Consider the following 22477-nt stretch of genomic DNA (forward strand, 5'->3'; position numbering starts at 1 on the left):
ATGCTTATTCTTCACAAAGTCCAAGCCTTTGAATTTTATTTAGGTTCGGAAAATGTAAGTCCCTAGTGTGACATCACATTAGCATTTCAATTTGCTTTTCTCTAAAACCATGAATTACGAATTCTTGACACCCCCGCGCCCCCATTTTATTTTGCAAGACTAATGACAACACTGTTTACCTGCCAAAAACTTCCAGCTAAATTTTATATTATACATGAGTTATCCTTTAGGAAAAAGGCTTTGTCACTGTGTGAATTAGAGAGACAGGACATGCATTTATAAATTAGAACTGAAGTGGCACAACACAAATGAAAGAATATTTTTCACAGTTAAACAGATGCCCTAAAGCAGTGGTTCTCAAATTATTTCGGACCGCGGACCACGTTACTCAAGGGAAAAATATGGCGGACCACCAAGGCCAAAAAATCACTGTACCATAGTAATTTAAATTGCCACATTTGTTTCATTACAATTCAAAACTAAATGTACTTCTGTGACAGTAGTATAGTAATAAGTTGACATAAAACTACTTATACCTCGTTCTTTGTCATTAAAATGTTAATGCGAGGAATGCATCACTTTGCTGACATGACGATTTTCAGCCGTGGACCACCTGACTTATGCCTGCGGACCACACTTTGAGAACCACTGCCCTAAAGCACAGCTTACTGTTTCAGTCATTCATCCCATTTCTAATCCTTTTCATCCATTCCATCTAAAGAAAATTCACATTTTATTGTGCATGTCTAGCTTTCAACTGTTGATACGGCTTTGAACACAGTTTTGTTTTCTTTGTGGTGACAGATGTCTAAGTTGTTACACATTTTATTGATAATAATGAAGTTGATCTTGCAGAGAATCTCATACAAAGGGCACATCAGCATGAAATTTACAATTAAACTTTTCACATTTTTGTAAACGAAAAAATGTTTTTAATGACAAACATGCTCCCTATAAAACCACCCCATGCAACACCTATATCATTTTTATCTTCCATAGCATTTATATTTTATTCCCTGTATTTAATTAAATCATGCTTGATTTTCAGTCTATCCACTGGTTTCATACAATTATATAAAAAATGTATCTCAAAAATCCCAAGTGGTAGGGAAAGGTTTCATTTAAAAAATCTTGTATTTTGACTATAAATGTATGGGCTGGGAAAAAATGAGCATCAACTATTCCCTTAAACATATTTCAACTATGTCATGATTTTAATTAAAGCTGTAGTCAATTTTTATACTGTATATGGCACAGTTAAAATCATCACAAACATCTCACACAGGTTGCACACCTGGAGAACCATTAACCTCAAACAAAGCCAGAGTAAAAGCTAAGGCTAAAATAGCTGTAAAACAAAATAAAGGATGAAAAATGCAATTATTCAAATATCTTGCACAATTCCTGAACCATTCTGAGCTCTAGCACCCTCCATTCACATATAGCGACTTGTGCCCAAGGTTCATACCATCTCTCCTTGTCAGCATTAACACTTTCTAACTCCTTTGCTGTGACAACATGCACCAGCTTGCTGTTCTGCTTTGGTAGCCTCTCTAACAACCCCTTCCAGCTGTCATCAGCTCTTCTTGTCCTTTCTAGAGATGTCAGAGCTTTAGAGTCCTGACCAAATGATCTTCGTTCCCTTCTGCCTTTGCAGTAAGAAGTGTACTGATTGAATTCCTTATCATGACAAAACTTTTACAGTATCTTTTCTGCCCTCAGCACACTGCGCTTACTTCTGCATGTGGAAATGCATTCTACAAATTTATATATTACTAATATTATGATTATTATTAGGATACATTCACAGTATCTTTCCTCCAAGGATTAGCTGATCAGACTTTAATTCTACAAGGTGTGTGCTACTGATTACACTTTTCCTGTATAATTAAGCCCTGACACCCTCTGTTTACACATTATCATAGTGATGTGCTCAATGTTCATGTTATCTTTCTCTATCAACCATTAACACATCTGAGCTTTCTTTGCTGTGACAACACGGACCAGCTTGCTGTTCTGCTTTGCCAGCCTCTCCAGCTGCCTGACTGTCTTGGCAAAACTATGAGGCGATTCAACCTCTACTGCTGGAGAAACAGCAGGGTTAATCCTGACTTGGCGTGGTCGTAACAGATACCGCGAACTCAAATGCAAATTACTCTGAAAAAGTCAAAACATTGGTTTGTTAGGCTTTTCTGCATGAATTTACAATGTCTTTAATGTCTAGAAATGAACGGATTGTGTTAAAATGATGATACATTTGCTGCTTCCTGTTATCAAAAGCAGGGGATGTAAAAGGAGTTGATGTTAAACAATTTTTTTTAAAACAAGGTGTGGTTGGATAGACCATGGCTTGCTTTAGCCTCTTTTGTGTTCAACTTGCAACGCAATAATTTATGTAATTAATCTATAAAGAATCAAATCACAACTAATCACAAAAATGATAAACATCAGCAAACTCATGTCAACATTTTTGTTATAATTAAATTTTTTTTTTCTCACCTCATCATGCTTTGGCCCATTGTACACGGCAGCTGAAGAAGGGGGATATCTTCCAGTCATCACCCACTGTTCCACATGGCCTGACATCTCCCTCAAAGATGTGACACCCCTCAGCTCCTTTAGTTCTTCCAGCAATGAGTTAATTTCAGCATTAGAATCGACAGCATCACCTTGCAGTGTCTGTGCTGTGGTGTAACTGTCTGACTCTGAGGTGGTGATTTCAGATTCGTGGTGTATGTACGTTTCATCTGATTCCACACTTCCACATGCAGTTTCTGTGCTGCTGAAATCACTACCATCATCTAAAGTACGATCACCTGCAGCAGAAATGGCCAGAAAATGAACATGATTGCCCAGATGCTAAATGAATTTTTGTTTTTGTCTTTATAGAAAGGATAAACAGGAAATTAATACTTCAAAAAGTACTTTCGTGCCCACTAAGCCACAATAAATAAAACTTTCCCCTATGCTGTCCATTTTCCCCCTTTTTACCTATTTGAGTGGCTTTTTCCTCTTTAGAAGAGTCTTTAGTTTTTAAATCATATGACTCATCAAAAGTGAAATACTTTTCCACACCTGTGATGGTTCCAAAATTTTCTGTTACTCCTGGTTTAATCTGAGGCTGTATACCAAAGTGACGACCTTGTGGAAGAAAAGAACACAAATCATGCAAAGATTATAGTGTGGATTATAGATAATGAACACTATGCAATTAATTGGGTATTTTTCACATATGCTTTAAAAATGTCAATTTAGGAAAGCAAAAAGTGAGTGGCCCATCAATAGATCTGCTAGTCTAAAATATCAAACTGCATTCATCATTAAATAATAAACATCAAGTGTACTAGCCAGACAAAAGGTGTTTGAGATCTGAGTTCTGTTTCCTGATCTCCATCAAAAGCCTGTGGTTAGCAGTGTTGATATCTTCATATCTATACACGAAGAAACCAAGCAACACCAGACCACACCACAAACAGAGTTTCCGACATTTCTGGCGTAACCAGTAAACCCAGTCCTAGAAAAACACAAAATTTTAATTCTCAGACAGCATGATGTTCTTATTAAAAGTGTATTATTACATTTCAAAATTCTGCAGTTATAGAAAAACACAAAATAAAAGTTTTCAGAAAGCATAATACTCCTAATAAAGAGTAATAATTAAATTTTTAAAGTGGATTTCTTTATGTGGATGTGAGTTCAGTGCAATGCACTCAAAAGGTTACAAACAAACCAAAAGTCAAGCACACAAAATGTCGGTAAACAAATGACACTGAAAAAAAGTTTGTGGATGAAGAATTGAGGAGTGGGCAGAACTATTGTTTATGCAAGCTATTTCTGAAAGAGATGGGTTTCCTAACTGGAATGACGGCTTTGAATGTAAACACAATTTGGAGAAAGGAGAAGAGAATTCAAAGTAGGTCTCAGAAAGAAAAGATGCATCTGCCAAATTTTCCTCATCTGTGTGGCACAGACAGGAGGGCAAAACAAAAAGACTAAAGGTGGTAAGGCATCAGTAGCTCAGACAGGTATGTTGGAACATGGCTGTGAATAAAAACAGTAGTAGTGTAGCGATCTTGTAATCAATGCAGGCTTGGACTGGCAGCCAGTGAAGATGGTGGAGGAGTGTAACATAGTCTGCTTTTCACCTTTAGAAGACAATGCAAGCAGTATTATTCTTATAACTTAGTCTTTTGATTACATAGGCAGTTAGGAAAATCAACAAATAGAGAGTTGCTGTAATCCACCCAGGACAACACAAAACATGAACTTTAGGTGGCAGAAACTGACAAGAAGAGTCTGATGTGACTGATCCTGAAAGCTCAAGGAAGATAGACTTATATCCCACATTAATGTAAGATTTAAGAGATAATGATGAGTTAATGATAACATCACGATTCTGGATGGTCTGGGAAAAAGAAATATACACCCAGAGAAAGTAAAAGTAGTAGAGCATGGCACAAACTTCAATTTATTTGCAAAGATTCTTGGAAGGACCTCAGGTTTGTCATCATTCATCTTCAATTTGTTGATGGACATCCAGGCTTTCATAGATCAGATTCATTAAATTACTTTCTCACTCACATAATGAAGAGATCAAAAGGTGCAGATTAATCCTAACAATAAAGTAGGGTCGCATTTTTTAAGTTAGTAAAAATTACAAAAACTGTATGCAAATATCTCTAACATAAAATAAAGGAGACAAGTTCAAAGTTCAATTATATTTGTAGCTGAATGGATAATAGATATGATAAAATGAACTTTAGGCAGTGGTTGCATTGACTTATGGTGATGTGGTGGTAAAATCGAATGGTGAATGGGCTGGTGACCATAACTAAACCTATGACCCTATCTTATTTACAAGTCTTTCATTGTACTATTGGACCAACCCCATGCATGTTACAGTCACAAAGAATACAAATATGCTGCAAAAATTCATACTTTTGATATGTGCGTATTTTAACCAAGCATAAACTGACTAAGTCTAGGAACTTCAGTAAAGATTTATAAAATGCTAATAGCTTACATCCATTTCTGAAAAATCTGTCAAACACCAAGTGAGAAACTGTGGTGCCCACATCTGTATGGAGTATTCACAAATGGCACTGGCTGTCATTATGCCAAACAGCCAAAATCGAGCACCAGATGTTCTGGCAGTAGATGTTAACAGATAGGATACCAGTATGGAGAAGAAGTAATAGAGGATTGCATAGAAGCCAGAAAACTCTCCATGAATTACTTGCTTCAGACTGATTAAGTGGTCAAACATATCTGCCATGAGTATGCGCTGTGCCTGAGTAGCTTCGCGAACATTACTAAACGCCGCTTCCATCTCCCGCGCTGATGTAGCAAGATGGAGCGACAGGTTTGTTGCACTCTTCATCAGAATCTCCTGGTTTTTCAGAGTTAAGTTTTGCTGTCGTATCATTTCCATCTGGAGAACAGAAGACTGCTGGATCTTAGATGCTACGTGAGCAGACGTCTCTGCCAATCGCGAAATGGTAGTCTCTGTCTCCTCGTTCCAGATCTGTACCTGCAGAAAGTAGCAAATACTTTGTGTGTGGGTGAAGAATGTCGTGAACGACCCACGATCCACATCAGCCATATCTCTTGTGCACTCTTCAACAGACTTTGTTTGATCGCAATCATAAAGTTGTCTACCTTGTAAGCGCAAAAAACAGTTAAGGTATGCCAGAGACAATCTTCCTTGCATATCGTCCGATAGCTGTTTACAGCCGCTGTCAATAAAATCCATTGCATCCTTCCAACATTGTCCATACTGAGGCAGCTGTGACTGATGTCTGATCAACTCGAACTGCCTTTTCCCTTCTTCGTAAGTACTTACGTCGATGTTACTAGGCAGCGATGCCTGTGTAAGTTCCGAAGCCATGATCAAAACAAGACAAACGAAGCAAAAACAAGTCATCGACATGACTGGCAGAATCTTAGGAAAGTGATGTTATATTACTTTCGATTAGTTCTTCGTATTTATATAGTTCCAAAGCGAACGGTCATGTAAGACGTGACAGTACCTAACCAAAAGTTTGATGAGGAACATCTTTGTCCAAAGCGCGTTTAACCCTTGATCAAAACTTCCGGTTGGTTGGTCGAATCAGAAGCCATAACACAACGGTTCAAATCAATTGTCCAATCCGCTGATGCGATGAATAACAGGGTTGAAAAGTGAGCGGAAGTCTACTATCCATGTGACCGAGTGCTCTAGCAGACGCCCAGTTTTCACAGAACTATTGTGTTTGGGTGAAAACAACGCCACGTGAGCCTAGCACAGAATGACGTTAGTTCTACAATATGTGCCATTTTCTAGCATGATAGAACCTAGTTTCTGGCACAAGGTCTCTGAAAATAAACTCAATGTCTATGGTCTTGACGATCAACCAAGACAAATTAAAGGTTTCTACTACAATGGTGGGTCCGGTTCATTTGCAGTTACATGTATTTATTAGCAGGTTAATTTTAAAGGAAGAAGAGTAAGTTAAACATTTTAATGCTTTATGTAGCCGTTCGTGTGATTGTGTGGGTAGGCATCATGCATTATATTTTATTTTTTGTCTCAGGCGATCCAGGGGGCATCGCACCCATGCTGACTATTGACTATGCGGCACTTGATATGTGAGATTTTGACTTAAAAGTAGTGCTTAGACATATATTCAGAATCTTCATTAGTCTGTGAATGATTTATGTGTTTACCCATCAGTTTAACTGAATAATTCTTAGTGTGTATTAACATACGTAAGGTGTGCAAAAAAAAAAAAAAAAAAAAAATCAAAATGTTTATGACACACTCAGATAAGTTGAAGTTAGTTATTGCTGATCAGTCTAGTGTGTGTGTGTGAGAGAGAGAGAAGGAGAGTGAAAAGAAGAGTGTGTGTGTGAAACTTATTTCCTCTTTAGAGGTATGAGCAATATGCTTTGAACAACTGAACACACATTTTAAAATGTTACTGTAGAAGGCCATTCAGCTTAGGCATCCACCAATTAGACGCTAACAAACAATAGTCAATGATGTTTAACTAGGAAACTGCACAGTTTTTAAATGCTGATTTGTTGGTAGTTTTCTCTGACATGTTTCCTTGGTTTGAATTTGCTTTCTGAATCATGTTTGGACTTAAGCAGCAATGATAAAGTGCCCCCACGCAGGCTTGTATCACATGGAGTGCTCAAAATTATGAACACAGTGGAGGCCTTCAAGGAGTGTGACAAGAAGCTTTTACTTGCTTCCCTTGGCAATGAGGTATAGATTTTCTAAAATTTTCTGAATTGTTGTTCTTGCTGACTTTTGACAAGCACATTGTATAAACAATGCAGGTACATGACTACGACAACAGACTCTACTTTGCTACTGATTATTTAAAGATGATGTTGGTGGTTTCAGTGAAAGATTCTTTATATTTTCTTTCACTTCACTAAGAATAAAAACGTGTGAAATCAGTCTGTCCTTATAGAATCACTTTCAGTTTCATTGATTTCTTTGGTTGTGAGTTTTTTAAACTCTTCATCTGCCTGTATATTATAACAAACAACTGAATGCAGAAGCTGGTATTTTTGGTTTGACTTTCAGATATGGAATGATATAAAAAGTGGAGCTGCACTAAAAGATCCCAGCTTGTTATCAAGGTTCTTACTGCTAACATATCCTGTAAGTTGCAGTGCACTTCTAAAGCAGGATCTTAATAATTACAGGGCATTTAAGTTTTCTATATATATAGTAATCTCTTGTTTATCGAGGGAAATACGTTCCAGAACCACACGCGATAACGAAAATCTGTGAAATAGAAACGGTATATTTATTTATATATTTATACACTATATTAAGGCTTTATAAACCCTCCCCCATACTTTTACGCGACATAAACCTTTCCCATTTCCTTAATAACCATTCCCACACTGTTGATTACAATAGCGCGTTCCACAGATGACGTCACAGTCTAGCCGCGCAAGGGCTTCTGGGAATGCAAAGCATACAAATATATTCCCCGCATGTACTACACTAGCGTTTGCAGCGAGTGCGTTGCTGTGCAGTTTATTGTTCCAAAAAACAAAACAAAACGTGAGCGTGTAAAAAAATACAGTTTCAAATTGGAAAATGCAAATGGAAGCGGTGGTTTTAACGGAGAAAGATGTACCTGGAGCCTTCCTTGTCGGCGATCCCTCTGAATACCGGCTAACAGAACTGAAACGATGGCTCGAATGCCACGGACAGAGTAAGAATGTGACTTTACGAGAGGCAGTTGAAAAAGTTCGTGCGTGTATTGCATTGGGTATAAAAGTTAATCCAGGGGTAGACAACGGTAAATGGTATGAGCTGAAAAGGAGGGGGATCAGTGTCTTTTAAAACAAAGCTTGGGTCCATCCTGTTGTTAAATTCTGGTTCACTTCTATCATTTTTCACTGCAGCAGCGTTTCTCATGATCATAGTTTCGATTTTAGCTCCAAGCATGTACTGATCATAAGATGTTTGTGTAGCTTTGTGGTTTGGGCTAGCCGACTTACATTCAGCAGATGCACTCTCAGCCACGGCTTCGCCTGCGTCTTCAAGTGTTATGTTGTCACTTTGTTCTGTGGATTCTGGAAATGATGAGTTTTCTTTCCGAAGCTTTTTTCTCCCACGTTCACGTTGATAATGTGCAGTTTGGTCGCCACGTTGCACTGGAGCCTTCCTTTTGCGTCTCTGTCGCTTTTGTGTTTCCTCGTCTGTAAGCGTCGCTACTATTGGTTCGTCGTTCTCAGATGTTGGGCCTTTTCCACCAAGAAAATGCAGAGAGCAGATATATGTGCCCCTGGTTATTTTCTCCACATTTTGGAAATCAGATCGCCCACATAAAAACTGCCAGCGCTTTGCTTTCTCAGTCTTTAACTTGGCCTGTCCTCTTTCCCACAGAGTCATTTTGTCACTGGTCTTACCAGGCTTTGGAAATGGAATAAAATAATGTCCCCTCTGGATATCTGGAGTCCGATTTACATAAACCCCAACAGCAGTGTTTGGCTCCTCCAGTTGTCAGCATTGTTTCAGAGATTAATATAAAAATGTCGCTTTTTGTCAGTCGCCGTAGCGTAGAATACACAGAACAACGTGCAGTGTTTGTTTGCAGGCAATCCCATGATGCTCTGCTGCGTGACGTCACAATCTATTTTTAGTAACCCTGGAAAGCGCTATTGTGAGTAGGCACATAGTGTTTCAGGCAAGCGATGCTGGTTCTCATTTCAGAGTAAATACCTATACTATTTGCTGTAATTCATATAAATTTTATTATTTATAATATTTCTTTATTGTTAGAATTAATATTAGTAATATATTTTTATACGCTTTATGCTTTATTCATCTGAAAATTCATAAAATATATATATTTTCCACTGATCGAATTTCGCAGAAAATTCACGAATCATTTTTCCAATTAATTTCTTATAAAAACCTGCAAAATAGGGAAGCTGTGAAAGGGGAAGCGCGAAGTGCATTTATAACCATAGTGAAAATTGTAATATCAGTTTAAATATCTGCTTTTAACCATTCCTCTCCTTTCTTTAGCATTCCCAGGACCCTTCCTGTCAGACTTTAATCTTTTCTTTGGTGATAAATAGGACTAATTTTTCATCTTTATATCAAGATGTTATTGGCTTTTGTTTATGCTATAAATACTATTGTCATTGATACTTGTTATTGGATGTATGCCACAAAACATGCAACAGTACTTATTATTGCAAAGACAATGTATTTTTTGCACATGCACTCTAGTGCATTTAGACTGTCCACTACAAATGATCATGTGGAATTTTCTTTCAAATTCTAGCTGAGCCACTGTTTTAAAACACAACCTGTCTACATTTCAGGATTTGAAAAAGTACCATTTCTTTTACTGGTTTGCTAGTCCATGTCTTCTGGCACCAGAATCAGTAATGCTGAATAAACCCCCTTGTCAGCTAAACCAGAGATTTAATACTGAGCAGGTAAGCTGCACTATTCTATTTTTTATATATTTCAACAAAGAACAGTAGGAAGTCTTTGTATTTATTCAGTTTAGAATACAAGACAACAGTAACCTGTATGAAATGCCACAAAAAAATCAACGGAAAAAAGTGGAGATCAAAACAAGCTGTTAGTAAAAGAAAGACAATGCATAGCTACCCTCCTGTGTTTGACTCACAAAGGAATTATCATCTCCCTTTCCCACCACCAGACAAGCTTATTCACTAAAATAAAAGAACGTAAGAAATTGCTTCAACCTTGATGGTGCTTGCACATGCTGATATGCATACTTGGATGGAGAATTTCATGTGGATTCCTATCTTAAGGGACTGTTGTGACAACAGACAGATTTTCAATGTTTCTGCGACTTTCTCTTTTCTGTAAACTAGAATGAACAAGTATATTTACAGTTTGTCAGTTTGTAACTCTGTTTCCTCATTAAACAAGAACGGATGTGTTTGTTTACAGATTGTCAGCCTCCTTGCATCATATGACAACTACCAAGCCCAGCAGCACCAGTTTCAGAATTACTTTCTTCTTACAGAAGAGGCTGATAGAATCTCAGTGCAGGACATCGGTTCTATCAAAGAGATTCTTTTAGATAATAAAAAAGTATGTACTGAACACTCTTGTTGTTGATGTGCTATTATTAAACTTTTGTCTGTCTATTGACAAAGGATGGCTACATCTGAACAGTTATAACAAGTTTTAAAAATAAATGATGCAGATGCTTGGAATGGTAGTTGCTGAAATGTAGTAGTCCAGAATAGTACAAAAGTTTTGACTGACTGGTATAGCTAATAGTATGGGGCTAAAGTTTCAAATTATTTAAAGGAAAAATAAAAGATAAGGAACAATTAGAAAAACTGACTTGTGTAAACAGAAAGTGGAAGGAATATTAGATTTTGTCAGGTAGGGAAAGAGGTGAGGTAAGACTTCCAAGCAACTGATTTATAGACAGAACGTGGAATGAATATTAGCTTTGCCATGCAGTCTTTCCGATTTTTCTAATGTGCAGACAAGGAAAAAAGTTATGTACTAACAACTATGCACTTTAGCGGTTTACATTAATGCACCATGGATGGGTGTGAAAAGGTGGACATTAGCCATAAAAGGTCTGGGTCTAGGAAAGTTTTGCATTTCTCTTTTTGCCAGAGTTTAGTGAAAGCTATGTGCTCTTCTGTCGCCTGTCACAATACACTCATCATATGTATGAAAGTCAATATATGGAACAAATAAAGAAGTGATTGAAGGATATTGTCATCTTGATGTTGGCAGATGCACTGACAAGAAAAGAATCTGAAACTTGTTTATAAGCATGGAGGGCATTTATACACAGGTTACGAGCTTTTGAGTTGTTTGCTGTTTGCCCAGATTTACTTAAATAGTTTGTAAAGTTTGCCTGGTTGATAAATGTAATATATACCTTGCCTGCCTGCTAAACGTTGTGTCAACCTTGTGCTGCTCACGTATGAAATTGATGGACTGGTTACAGCTGTTGGTAGGATTCTGTGATCCAAGCAATTTGGATGCTAACCCTGGCTGGCCTCTCCGGAATCTTTTAACACTGCTGGCATATCACTGGTGTGTAAATGTTTCTTCATCTGAGAGTGTAATATACTATTTAGTAATAAAAGATGTGTTTTTCTGCCCTATTTAGCAGTAATATTTCATGTTGGCAATCTCTAATGTGAACCTAACATTTTTATTTGTATGATATCAATCTCTAAACTGAACACAGCTTCAATATTGTAAGTTATTTGAGTTGCTGTCACATTAAATAGCATTCATAATTTGGAAATCTTGAGAGGAAGTCAGACTAGACATTGACAAAGTATATTCAGAATACTTTTCTAGAGCAGATCCACTATGACTTGGTAAAAGAGTAATTTATTAATGCAAAAAGATAAACCATTATATCACATGGTCACCATAATTACTGCAGTGCTCAGGATCTGCAGGAAGTGGAAGTAGTGTGCTTTCGTGATCGCAGCCGCAAAGGTCAGCGAGAGTTCAACCATAGTCTAGTCCTGTCCCTCAACCTGCCATCCATAGCTGAACTCACAGGTAGGTCTAATATTGATAAAATAATGTAATAAAACTAATCTAAGGCTTTCAGCTGTGAGATTTGGTAGGAAAAGTAGGACCTCTCGATAAAAGATGTGATCTTGTCTTCATGGGTTGCTGTAATGAGATGCATTGCAATTTGCACTGGGAGTCTGAGTTTGTGTACACTAATAGCTACTCTCTATATTTCCTAGAATTATCTTTTCAGCTTATGCTGTCATTATATATGTTGTGCAATTTTTGCATATGTTTTCTTTTGTGTATTTTGAAAAAGTGCTTTGAGCCATCTATTAAGTAAGGAAATGTGATCAATCAATCAACATTGTATAAGGCACAGGCTAGAATAGAAATGTGTCCTTGTTTTACACAAAAACAACTATAAATAAAAGATAACAAGTTACACCTTGATCACACACACGCACACACAGGTGCTTCCCTAAACAAAATAATGCTAAGGAAATATATAAATCCTGTTCATTATAGTTATTAAATAATAATATTTTATGTTTGATAGCCTCTAACCTCAATCTAGCATTAGCATTTTATCTGGTAGAAGGACTATCATGATTAAGGTAATATCAGCCTCCATCCACTAGCTTAAATAATAGTTTTAAACTTTTTAGAAGCCTTTAATCTCCATATTTTATCTAATGCAGCATTTAGCTGTTACTAGCATTGCATTTTAGAGAATATGGTTTGCTGTTCCATTTAACTATTAATTGAGAGCATTGCCTGTAAAAAAAGTTCTTTCATCCTTGATAGATAAGGGACTAGGTACCTTTTGCTACAATTGCTGAAATATTTCATAACTCTTATGCATTCGTGCAGCAACTTTTCAATAAACTTCTTAATGACAGACACCCCAAAAGTGGTGGGCTGGGAGAGAAACGAACGAAACAAGCTTGGTGCTCGTATGACTGACCTTAGCGCTACCATGGATCCAAAAAGGTTATTAAGTCTTTAAGTTTTTTTTAATTATGTTGTGAGACAAAACTTTGATATGCACTGTAAAGTCTTATAATGAAGGTGATCTAACAAGCATGTAGGGTTTGTGAGAGATTCTTATATTGTTGTTTGTTTTGGGCTTAGCTAAATTTTCAACTTTTAATGTTTCTGTAAACATCTCCATTCTGACACAACAATTCAGACCTAGATATTTTCATCTGCAGCTAAAGGTGAAATGATATAAAATCTCGCTTTCGTCTTTCAAAGGCTGGCTGAATCTGCTGTTGATTTAAACCTACGGTTAATGCGCTGGCGCCTCATGCCAGATTTGCGCCTAGATGATATTACTGCCACAAAATGTCTCCTGCTGGGATCAGGAACGCTTGGATGCAATGTAGCTCGCAACCTCATGGTCAGTCTAACATATGTCATTTTTTTTTTTAATGTTCATGACTAAGTTTTGTTGACTGTTAACTAGATTTTCATGTGTTAACTCCTTTTCTGGAAGAGGTTTTGTTAAATAAATTGTATTTTAATTTGTGCATGTATATTTAACAACATTGCTTTAACTTTTCTGGCACTGATTTCAGCTGAACTTAATGGTCTTTTGAGTATTGCATAATTCAGAACTTTTAAGATGCTGTCTTTAGAATCACCATAAAAATTGCAGTATGTACAAGAACTAGGCATTATGCCATGTCACCTTTTCGGACAATGCTGGAGTTTCATAGCAAGTCGTGTAGTATACAGAGCTAGGCATTATGGCATATCATATTTGGGGACAATTCTGGGGTTTCATGGTGAGTCATACAGTCTGTTCACTGACAGAGCTGGGGGATTCGTCATGTCACATTTGTGGACAACGCACGCGTTTCCTATTCCAATCCAGTCCGCCAGTCTCTCTTCACGTTTGAAGACTGCCTTGATGGTGGCAAGCCTAAAGCTGAAGCTGCAGCTAACGCTTTGAAAAGGATTTTTCCCGGAGTGGTTAGTATGCATGTTTTATTTTTCAATTTCCTTTTTCTGTATGCTTCCAATCTCTTGTTTCTATATTTATGTGCTTGTGTGTGTGGTGCATGTGTTTGTGTGTGTGTGTGTGATCCCTGTGTGATTTTGATAGGCTATGTTTGGGTACAAACTGCACACTACTGTGGAATACATGAAAACAGTTCTGTTTTACATCAAACAAGATGCTCAGAATTGATCTAATGCAAAATCTGATTTGTCTTTGTATGTGAATAATTGTCATTTCAGAAGTCTGAAGGCATTTCCTTGTCCATACCAATGCCAGGACACTCCCTATCAAGTAAGCTTAATCTCATTTAGTCTTTTGATAAGAAATTCAAAAATATCTGATGGGGTTTAACTTACACCAGAAAAGACAGATTGTTATTGACCAAATTAGCCTGCCTCTTTTAAGCTTTTTATTGTTGTCTCTTCCATTTCTACATAAAGTAGATTTGTGATTGTCACCTCTGTTGAAAGGCAGTGTTGAAGAGCAAGTAGAAAAGGATGTTCGGCAACTGGAGCAGCTTATTCATGACCATGATGCTGTCTTTCTTCTGATGGACACCCGAGAAAGTCGATGGCTTCCAACACTTATAGCAGCCGCCCATCAAAAGGTGGAGTTAGGACTATGCAGCTGTGTCACACTGATAGTTTCTAATCTTGACAGCAGAGCCTGGGATTAGGGGATTATATCTTTCACAGAATGTAATTTTTGAATTTTATAAATGAAGCTTAGCAAAAGGTAGAGTTTGTTTTTCCTGAAAGGAGATGTTACTGCTGCTTTGCACAAGTAGCTACTCAAACAGCATCCTAGGAAGCAGAGTGGTTGGAAATGTGATAACATGTTTTTCAGACAATATAGATACAAATGATTCTAGAAGCAATCCTGTGAAAGTTAAGGTCTAGACTGATGTGTGCCTCATGCAGAGATAAAGAACATCAATGGAGCTGAAACATGATTTAAACATGATCCTTTTAGGAAATGTTACATTTCTTATCATGTTTAGAATATAAGAAAATAAAAGTTAAAGAATGTATTAGACAAGGCTAGTGGATTTCTTATCCTAGAAATGATAACCCATCTGTCGATACAAATATTGTGTTGTCAAAAGAGTTGTGCTTAGTTGTCATTAACCATAGATAGTTTTTTTTTTTCCAGATAGTCATCAATGCAGCACTTGGGTTTGATACATTCCTTGTTCTTCGTCATGGAGTGAAATCAGGGGAGATGACTTCCATCCCAGCAACAAGCAGCTCTTGCAGTGCTGAAGGTTTGCCAGGAAGTCAGCTTGGCTGCTACTTCTGCAATGATGTTGTCGCTCCTGGGAATGTATGTTCAGTGACACTTTTATTTCTTGTGCTGTGTCCACTTCACAGTTGTGAAGAGAGGCTTAAATAATATAGTTTGTATTTGTGTGAACATTTTTTTTTCTGACCATCCTTCAGATATTTTCATCTATGCATGGAAAGAGGTCCAAATCATATGATGGGAAATATGGAGATATACAATACACCTTCAGTTTCTGCCACCACTTTTGAATGAAGCAGCTCCTTCCCTAGGAACATGGGTAGTTATAGAGTACAATTTTTTTTAAATGGCTGTAAACCCAACTGCTGGTCAGGAGCAAACGGCCATGCTCTGATGAAACTGGTACTTTAGTACATCGGGACTGAGTTCATATATACTTCTAACTCCCACATTAGCAATAGCAGGAATTAAAATACAAATGTATGTATATTCCAGTATGACATCACAGACCTGTGTTTATTCTGTGGAAGGCTTGTTTCTTCTTTGTACCAGATGACATGACCATGGGCAATAAAGGGTTATCCTAGCTCTTTAACCATTGAAAGTTGTCTCCCCTGGCAGTGAGCTAGCACGTGATAGGCGTTCAGTGCTCTAATGGTCAGGTGAGCAACTGTATGGCCTCTAACAGCTATGAAGGCAGTTTCATTGATCGTTACAGTGGTATTCACTGGCTCTGCTCTTACCCCGTGCTGCACTCAATCACCTTGGTGACTTGTGTTCAGGTTTCTTCCCTTTGGCTAATCTGTGTCGAAACTTTGTACTGCTGAGAGACTGTACAGTTACAGAGATTTTCAGCTTGTGCTTTTGTCGGAAAACAGCTTGTGTTCTGAACATTTTCCATGCTTCGATGAGCGGACTTCTACCTGCTGTCTTCTGTATGGACGCCTTTTCAAACGGTGGGACTGGGACGTCGTCGGACTCACCCACTCTGCTGTTTGCAGTGTTAGTTTTGTATATCTGACCAGCAGTGGGAGGACCAATGTCACTTTGATATCCGAAGAGCAGCAGACGAAAGCTTGATGTGTCAAGCCGCCTCATGCAGTTGCTACCAAAAGTAACACGAGAAAAGGGTTCTTCTGCTTTCAGGTAAGGCGAGATTTAACTTTCATCTCAAGCATGTTATCTCGTGTAAGCAGGTTGACACTCGCCCTCCCCTATAGTGATCGTGCACATGTGTGTGGCTACCCCTCCCCTCGCTCGTGGTGTGTTATGACAAGAGGCTGCTGTAGTTCGCCTTATGTCCTTTTTTCCCGTACCTGTTACTGCTGGGTCACCTGTACTTTTTTGTTCGTCAGCGTTTCTCCGACCCGGCGGTCACTCCCCCCCTTCCGCCGCCTTTACGTTTGCGGGGGTTAAACAGACGCTGGTGGGAAGATTTTCGCTTTTCATTTTAGAGAAGTACCAGAGAATCTCTCTGTACCCTCATTTGCGTTTTGGATTGCTGGGGGATTTTGTTTCGCCATTTGGACCTGCTTTCTCGAAACACTTTCAGTTTTTTGAAGAGTTTTTAGCAGGTTATGTTCTTCCTGGACCTCTCGGTGTGATATTTTGTTGTGCCACGCTTTTATCACTGCTTTAATCCAGGACGACATGGCTTGAGGAGACGCATTTTCACGGTCGTCCCCGAGAGGCAGAAAGAGTTGGTCGGTTTAACCGTGATCGCCTCAGGTAAATGCGGATAGCCCGGGGTCGGACATGCAGGCGAGCTGGATCGCGCTTTTCAGAGACTGGCAAGGACCGAACCACGAGAGGTTGCTGAGGCACCAAAGGCAAACAACTCTCAGCCAGTAATGTCGGTGCGTCATCAACCACAGAACCACCAGAGAGACGGACAACACCGAATCCCGGACACCGGTCCGTGTTAGAGACGTTGGCTAAGAACAATAACAGTCTGTGGCTTTAAAAGATGGTGGCAATCTTAAGCCACAGGCATCCGAGTTACTTCTTGTGCGCCCACGATGACTTGCCAGATGACGTTCTTGATGACATGACTTCCAGGCCCTCCCTACCTCCCCGCTGTTTGAGTGGAGAGTTGATTGGGAAAAAAACTGTTGTATTGACCTTGCGTTGACCTTTATAGCTGTTAGAGGGCATTTGCCTACCTGTCCAGGAGAACGCTGTGCACGTCAGGCACGTGATGGTTCTGTCAGGTGAGACAACTTTCGATGGTTAAAGAATGAGTGTAACCGTTTATCTCCTGTGGTCGTGTCATCAGGTGTAAACGAATGAGCGTTTGCTCTCAAAATTTTATTTCTCATGGATAGAATGGAGTTTGCTCAAATTTTGATACCAAAATATTGAACTAAACCTTGTCATTTGAAGAACAAAATATACTTGGGTGGTGTTTTTAATGAGAGTACATTTAATTTATATACATCATTTGAATTTACCTTTTACTAAAATTCAGGACTGATTGTGGAGAAAATGAATGATGAACCACAGTTATGAGAGAGTATATGCTTGTTTTTAACTAATTAAGATTTCCAAAAGATTTCAAATTGAATTATCGTTCTATAGCCTTTGCCTTTAGAAGATTCACCTTCTAAAGAACATAAATCTTGGAAATAGATAGATTTTTGGAGGGGAAAAAAACCACATTGGTTATTGATGATTTTTTGTATAAAGTCGATGCGAGACCGCACACTGGATCAGCAATGCACAGTTACACGACCTGGTGTTTCTATGATTGCATCGGCATTGGCGGTGGAGTTGCTGATATCTGTGCTACAACATCCAAAAGGGTAAGTTGTATTTATTTTTCATTTTATAAAACAACGGGAATAAGCAAAGTTAGATTCATATCACAGACGTAACATTTGAGACTACCTGTGTTATATCACAACATGTTCTATGATTATGATATTTTCTTTTCAGTGCCAATGCAGCTGCTGATACAAGTGCACATGAAGACAACCTGACAAAAGAGGCAGAGAGTTCTCTTGGATTGGTGCCTCACCAGGTATCCAAGAGGCTATAGCACCTTGCACTTTATAGAATTAGAATTTTATATCACAGCATTTATTCGTCAGGTTTTGCTAACATCCTTATTGGAAAGAAGATTTATGATGATAGCAGCTGCTTGTTAGTTATGTTTTTCCTGGCAAGCCATCGACTTCTTAATGTTTTCATGTGTATCATATTAGACATGCTTTTTTTCTTCAACTTTATTAAAATTTTTGTCTTAAAGAATTTACTTAAACTTTCATCAGATCCGAGGGTTTTTGTCCAGATTTCACCAGATTCTTCCTGCAGGTCAAGCATTTGACAAGTGCACAGCTTGTAGTAATACTGTGAGTAAAGTACTGTAATGACACTGTTTGTAAAGCTCTATAGTAACCCTCAGACATCTTGTGAATAATATTATGGCTTTATCGTTTCTATTTTATTTTGTAGCTAATTTCTGAAATCTTACATCATTCGAGCAGATCAGGGGAACTTGAACTGGTCATTTTCAGTTTCAGAAAAGCACCTTATCCTCATATCCCTTGTAGCACTTTATTTCACATTTGAGCTACAGCACATGAAACTATTTAACACATTTATGCTGGAGATAGAAATTTTTGAATTTGTACGTGGAATTCATGTATGTGACCTACAGATATTCAAGGAATAAGAATTTGAAGAGAAAATTTTTTTTTTCAAATAATGGAACGTGTGGCATAAATGGGTTAAAGTGTTTTAAATAAACCTATGGCTTAAAGTGTGGAAACCACTGAACACAATCGCTGCAGAGGTGTAAAAGTGTGTGCAAATTTGCAGGTTCTGGACCACTACCGACAGGAAGGATTTGAGTTTCTGCGGCGTGCCTTTAATGAGCCGCTTTACCTGGAAGAATTAACAGGACTGAAACAGATGCAGCAGGAGACACTAGAAGCTGAGGTCAGTGCTGTGTGACGGAATACATAAAATATGGTTGGTCAAGGACAGGAAGATGATTGGCTAAGTGGTCAAAGGGGATGAAAAGGGAGAAAGCAACATACATTTTTAAAAAGAGCTTTGAAGGTTGGAAGTTTGCAAGATTCTTTAATAAATATAAATGTTGCTTACTTGAGATGAAATGTAAATTCCATATACTTCAAACAAGCATTTTTTCATCTTTTGGATGTAGTAGTGTCATTTGTGGCTATTTGTTTACAGGTCTGGGACCTAAGCGAAGAGGAGGAATTCTCTAGCATGGAGGCTGAATAAAATCCTCACCATCCTTATGGCAACAAATCTGCTAAATCAGCTTGTCGCCCATAGTCTTTGACCTTTCCACCCTATCCACCAAAAAATGGTATAGATCACTAGTTTGAGATGTAAAGAGGACATGGATCATGACAATGGTAAAGCAGATGTTTGGGGTGGTTAGCATGCATCTCTCTTAATCAGTACTCTGTCTCTGTTGCTGTGTTACTCCTTCCAAAACATTTCTGAATAACGACTGTAAACAATGTTGTGTGCTAGCTTTTAGTTTAATTTACTTTAAGTGGACAAAAGAGGCAGAAAGTTCTCTTGGATTTGTTTTATGCCAATGGCTTTTGGCATCAAAGGTGCAATGTATAATTTAAAATTGTTATTTCCAGTAAGGGACCATATACGTGGAAACCTTCCACTAATGTTTTATTGTTTCTGCCAATGTAGGTAGACTGATGATACTAATCAGCCATAGAACATGCTGTATTGCTATTGTTTGTTACTCAGTCATCCCCATGAAACCTAATTTATTTCAGATTTTTTATGTAGCTGAGTATATTCAATTTACGTGGACAGAATGAATGGGTTTGGTTTTTTTTTGTAAACTTAAGAGAGAAGAATGCCACTCAGTAAAGTGCAAAAGATTAGATGCATTTTCTAAAAGGCCTGGCCTGATATTTTCTTGGCTCACATAGCCTGGAAGCATGCTTATATTGTCTGATAAATATTTTGATTTATTGCACTTAGTGTTTTTAAGTGCTATAAAGATATTGTGCAGAGTAAGAATTAATGCTGTGGCAGTTGATGTTTAAGAAGGAGCTCTTTCTCTTTACAGAAAGTGGTACACTGCATCTTTGGATGTATGAATTTTTTTTTATTTCAACCTGCTTTAAAACTGCTGTGCCTTTCATGGGAAAATGAATACTTGTATTCTAAATTTGGTTCATCTCCATATATGGTGGTGTATTTTAGACTTGTTTTTAATATCATGGAATTGTGGGAGAAGGGTAAGATCCATCATATATAGCCAGCATAACAACCTCTGCACAGCTGTGTGAACATGAACTTACAGATGAATGGATGTTTTCTCCTATCAAGTTGGACCTCTATGGTATGGTTGAGTTCATTGGTTCTTTGAATATGTATGAACAGTATTATAAAAATATACAAATATGTTAATAACTTTGTGTTGCACTTTAATTCGTTTGTGAGTGCTTACACAAAAAGCATAATTATATATGTGTATGCATGTGTGTGCGTTATCTATACTCTTCATGGATAAACTGAATCAGTACAAGAGTCATAGCTAATAATGTTCCCTTAGAAATAAAAAAATTATACTTGAAATATATTTGCCTGATTTGGTTGTTACTTTTATATTTAACCTCTGTTGAAAGTGTTGACACAATATTTCAATAAATAAAAGTCAAACACAGAAAATATTTTACACCTACAATGGATTTATTCGTGTTATAACCCAAGAACAAATTAATATTTATTTTTTAAAGATATCAGTTAAAACTGTGACAAAACATATAACAGTCCACTTGTCAGTCATGAGAGCAAGTATACATGATAAATAGCTTTGAATGACAGGTGAGAACAGATTGGCTGCATTCCCAGGTGGTACATAAACTTTACCTACTGGAACCACTAATTGAACATAACTAGCACCTGCTTATCCAAGTGGATTACACACCAGAATTTAAGACTGACTGCCTGTACTTTTCCTGTGCCATTGGAATCCCCAGTGAAACAGAGTTTTCTCTTTCCCATGCAATTGGCTTATCTAGCTCCCATTTTAACTCTGAAATTTCAAGTGTAAAAGGTGCCACTATGCATAAATGAATGCATAATTATCTAAAATAAAGCCATTTTGTCAAGTTCTTTACTAAATATTTTGGCCAAGAAAGATTGTGCACAATTAAAACTATAATAAAAATGTTTCTGTCCATTACAAACATTGTGACAGAAAACACTGACTTGTGCAACAAAGTAACTACAGATAAAGACCCCGTAAAATGTAACAGTAAAAATGATGCCCAATTCATTGTGCCACACAATTCAATTAGTGATTGTAATTTGTAGATATACATAAATATAGTGTACACAAGGATATTTAAACAATCTGCTGAAGAACTGGCTTTGAGAACCTTGATTTATCAACAATAGAAACAAGAAAGTTGTCTTCTTAAATTCATTAAGGAGAGCAAAATTAACATTGCATCCTAAAACCTGTTGAAATCTTGTGATGCTGGTACATGCATTTCTGATACAACCACCATATTGGCCTTATCTGTAAAGGTTTATCTACTCATAATTTTCACACATGACTTAGGTGCATTCTTTTTGTGGATGTTTAAGTATATAATAGCATAAATGTTAGTACCTTTGAAAACAAAAACTAGAAATGTTGACCTTTCAGTATAAACAGGGCTGTTTTAAAAATAAATCCCTGTTCAACAACTTAAACTTGGGATGAGCAACAGGTTCTAAAAAAAGCAGACATCACCTTCAACTGATAATTGAAAACAAAGCACACAATGTGGTGGCCTACAAGAACAAACAAGAAGGGATGAGGGAATTGAGGGAAAAGCACTGCAAAGACACAAAATGATGTCTATGTAGTCACAATAATGGAATGAAAATGGTTTTTAATAAAACACTCATTTTAAACGGAACATTATGATGCCTTCTGCAGTGTAATTCAAATATAAGGGTGCCATAGAGTGGGCTTGCTGTGGTTTAATTCACTTGGTGTTAATCTGTCTGCATTTTGGGGATAGGTACTTTCCTTCCATAGGCGTTCAGAGACTTGGTTTTGGTCCTTGAGACAGATGGTATCTTCCCATTTTTCTTTTTATTGTCTCTTAATTTTTTTTTATCATATTGATGTCACACTTCAAATCACAAGAGATTCAAGGGAGCACATCAAAACCAACAGCCTCCTTAGTAAATTAAGGATAGGAAATGTCACCAAAAACCAGACTCAA

General features: G+C 37.6%; 2 protein-coding genes across 5 annotated transcripts; one reads left to right on the top strand and one right to left on the bottom strand.

Moving 5' to 3' along the window:
- Window positions 1-727: 727 nt before the first annotated feature.
- LOC112572478 lies at window positions 728-6088 on the bottom strand. Of its 2 annotated transcripts, none has more exons than XM_025252181.1 (5): window positions 5024-6088; window positions 3349-3514; window positions 3076-3141; window positions 2505-2816; window positions 728-2159 (listed from the first exon to the last, which is right to left on the bottom strand). In XM_025252181.1, the coding sequence occupies exons 1-5, from the start codon at window positions 5927-5929 to the stop codon at window positions 1966-1968; spliced, it is 1644 nt and encodes a 547-aa protein (XP_025107966.1). In that variant the 5' UTR covers window positions 5930-6088; the 3' UTR covers window positions 728-1965. The 2 variants fall into 2 exon arrangements, with proteins under 2 accessions (XP_025107966.1, XP_025107965.1); XM_025252180.1 differs by having other exon boundaries at window positions 728-2157; window positions 2500-2816.
- A 120-nt stretch (window positions 6089-6208) lies between these two features.
- LOC112571655 (ubiquitin-like modifier-activating enzyme ATG7) lies at window positions 6209-22473 on the top strand. Of its 3 annotated transcripts, none has more exons than XM_025250820.1 (19): window positions 6209-6423; window positions 6573-6627; window positions 7129-7249; window positions 7577-7654; window positions 9844-9960; window positions 10448-10591; window positions 11475-11563; window positions 11925-12046; window positions 12904-12994; window positions 13259-13403; window positions 13820-13978; window positions 14246-14297; window positions 14477-14613; window positions 15159-15329; window positions 17934-18049; window positions 18183-18267; window positions 18518-18598; window positions 19068-19187; window positions 19446-22473. In XM_025250820.1, the coding sequence occupies exons 1-19, from the start codon at window positions 6288-6290 to the stop codon at window positions 19494-19496; spliced, it is 2070 nt and encodes a 689-aa protein (XP_025106605.1). In that variant the 5' UTR covers window positions 6209-6287; the 3' UTR covers window positions 19497-22473. The 3 variants fall into 3 exon arrangements, with proteins under 3 accessions (XP_025106605.1, XP_025106606.1, XP_025106607.1); XM_025250821.1 differs by having other exon boundaries at window positions 7132-7249; XM_025250822.1 differs by lacking the exons at window positions 6209-6423; window positions 6573-6627; window positions 7129-7249; window positions 7577-7654 and adding an exon at window positions 9165-9224.
- The last annotated feature ends 4 nt before the right edge of the window (window positions 22474-22477 follow it).

This window comes from Pomacea canaliculata, linkage group LG9 (genome assembly GCF_003073045.1).
Source record: "Pomacea canaliculata isolate SZHN2017 linkage group LG9, ASM307304v1, whole genome shotgun sequence".
Taxonomy (NCBI): Eukaryota; Metazoa; Mollusca; class Gastropoda; order Architaenioglossa; family Ampullariidae; genus Pomacea; species Pomacea canaliculata.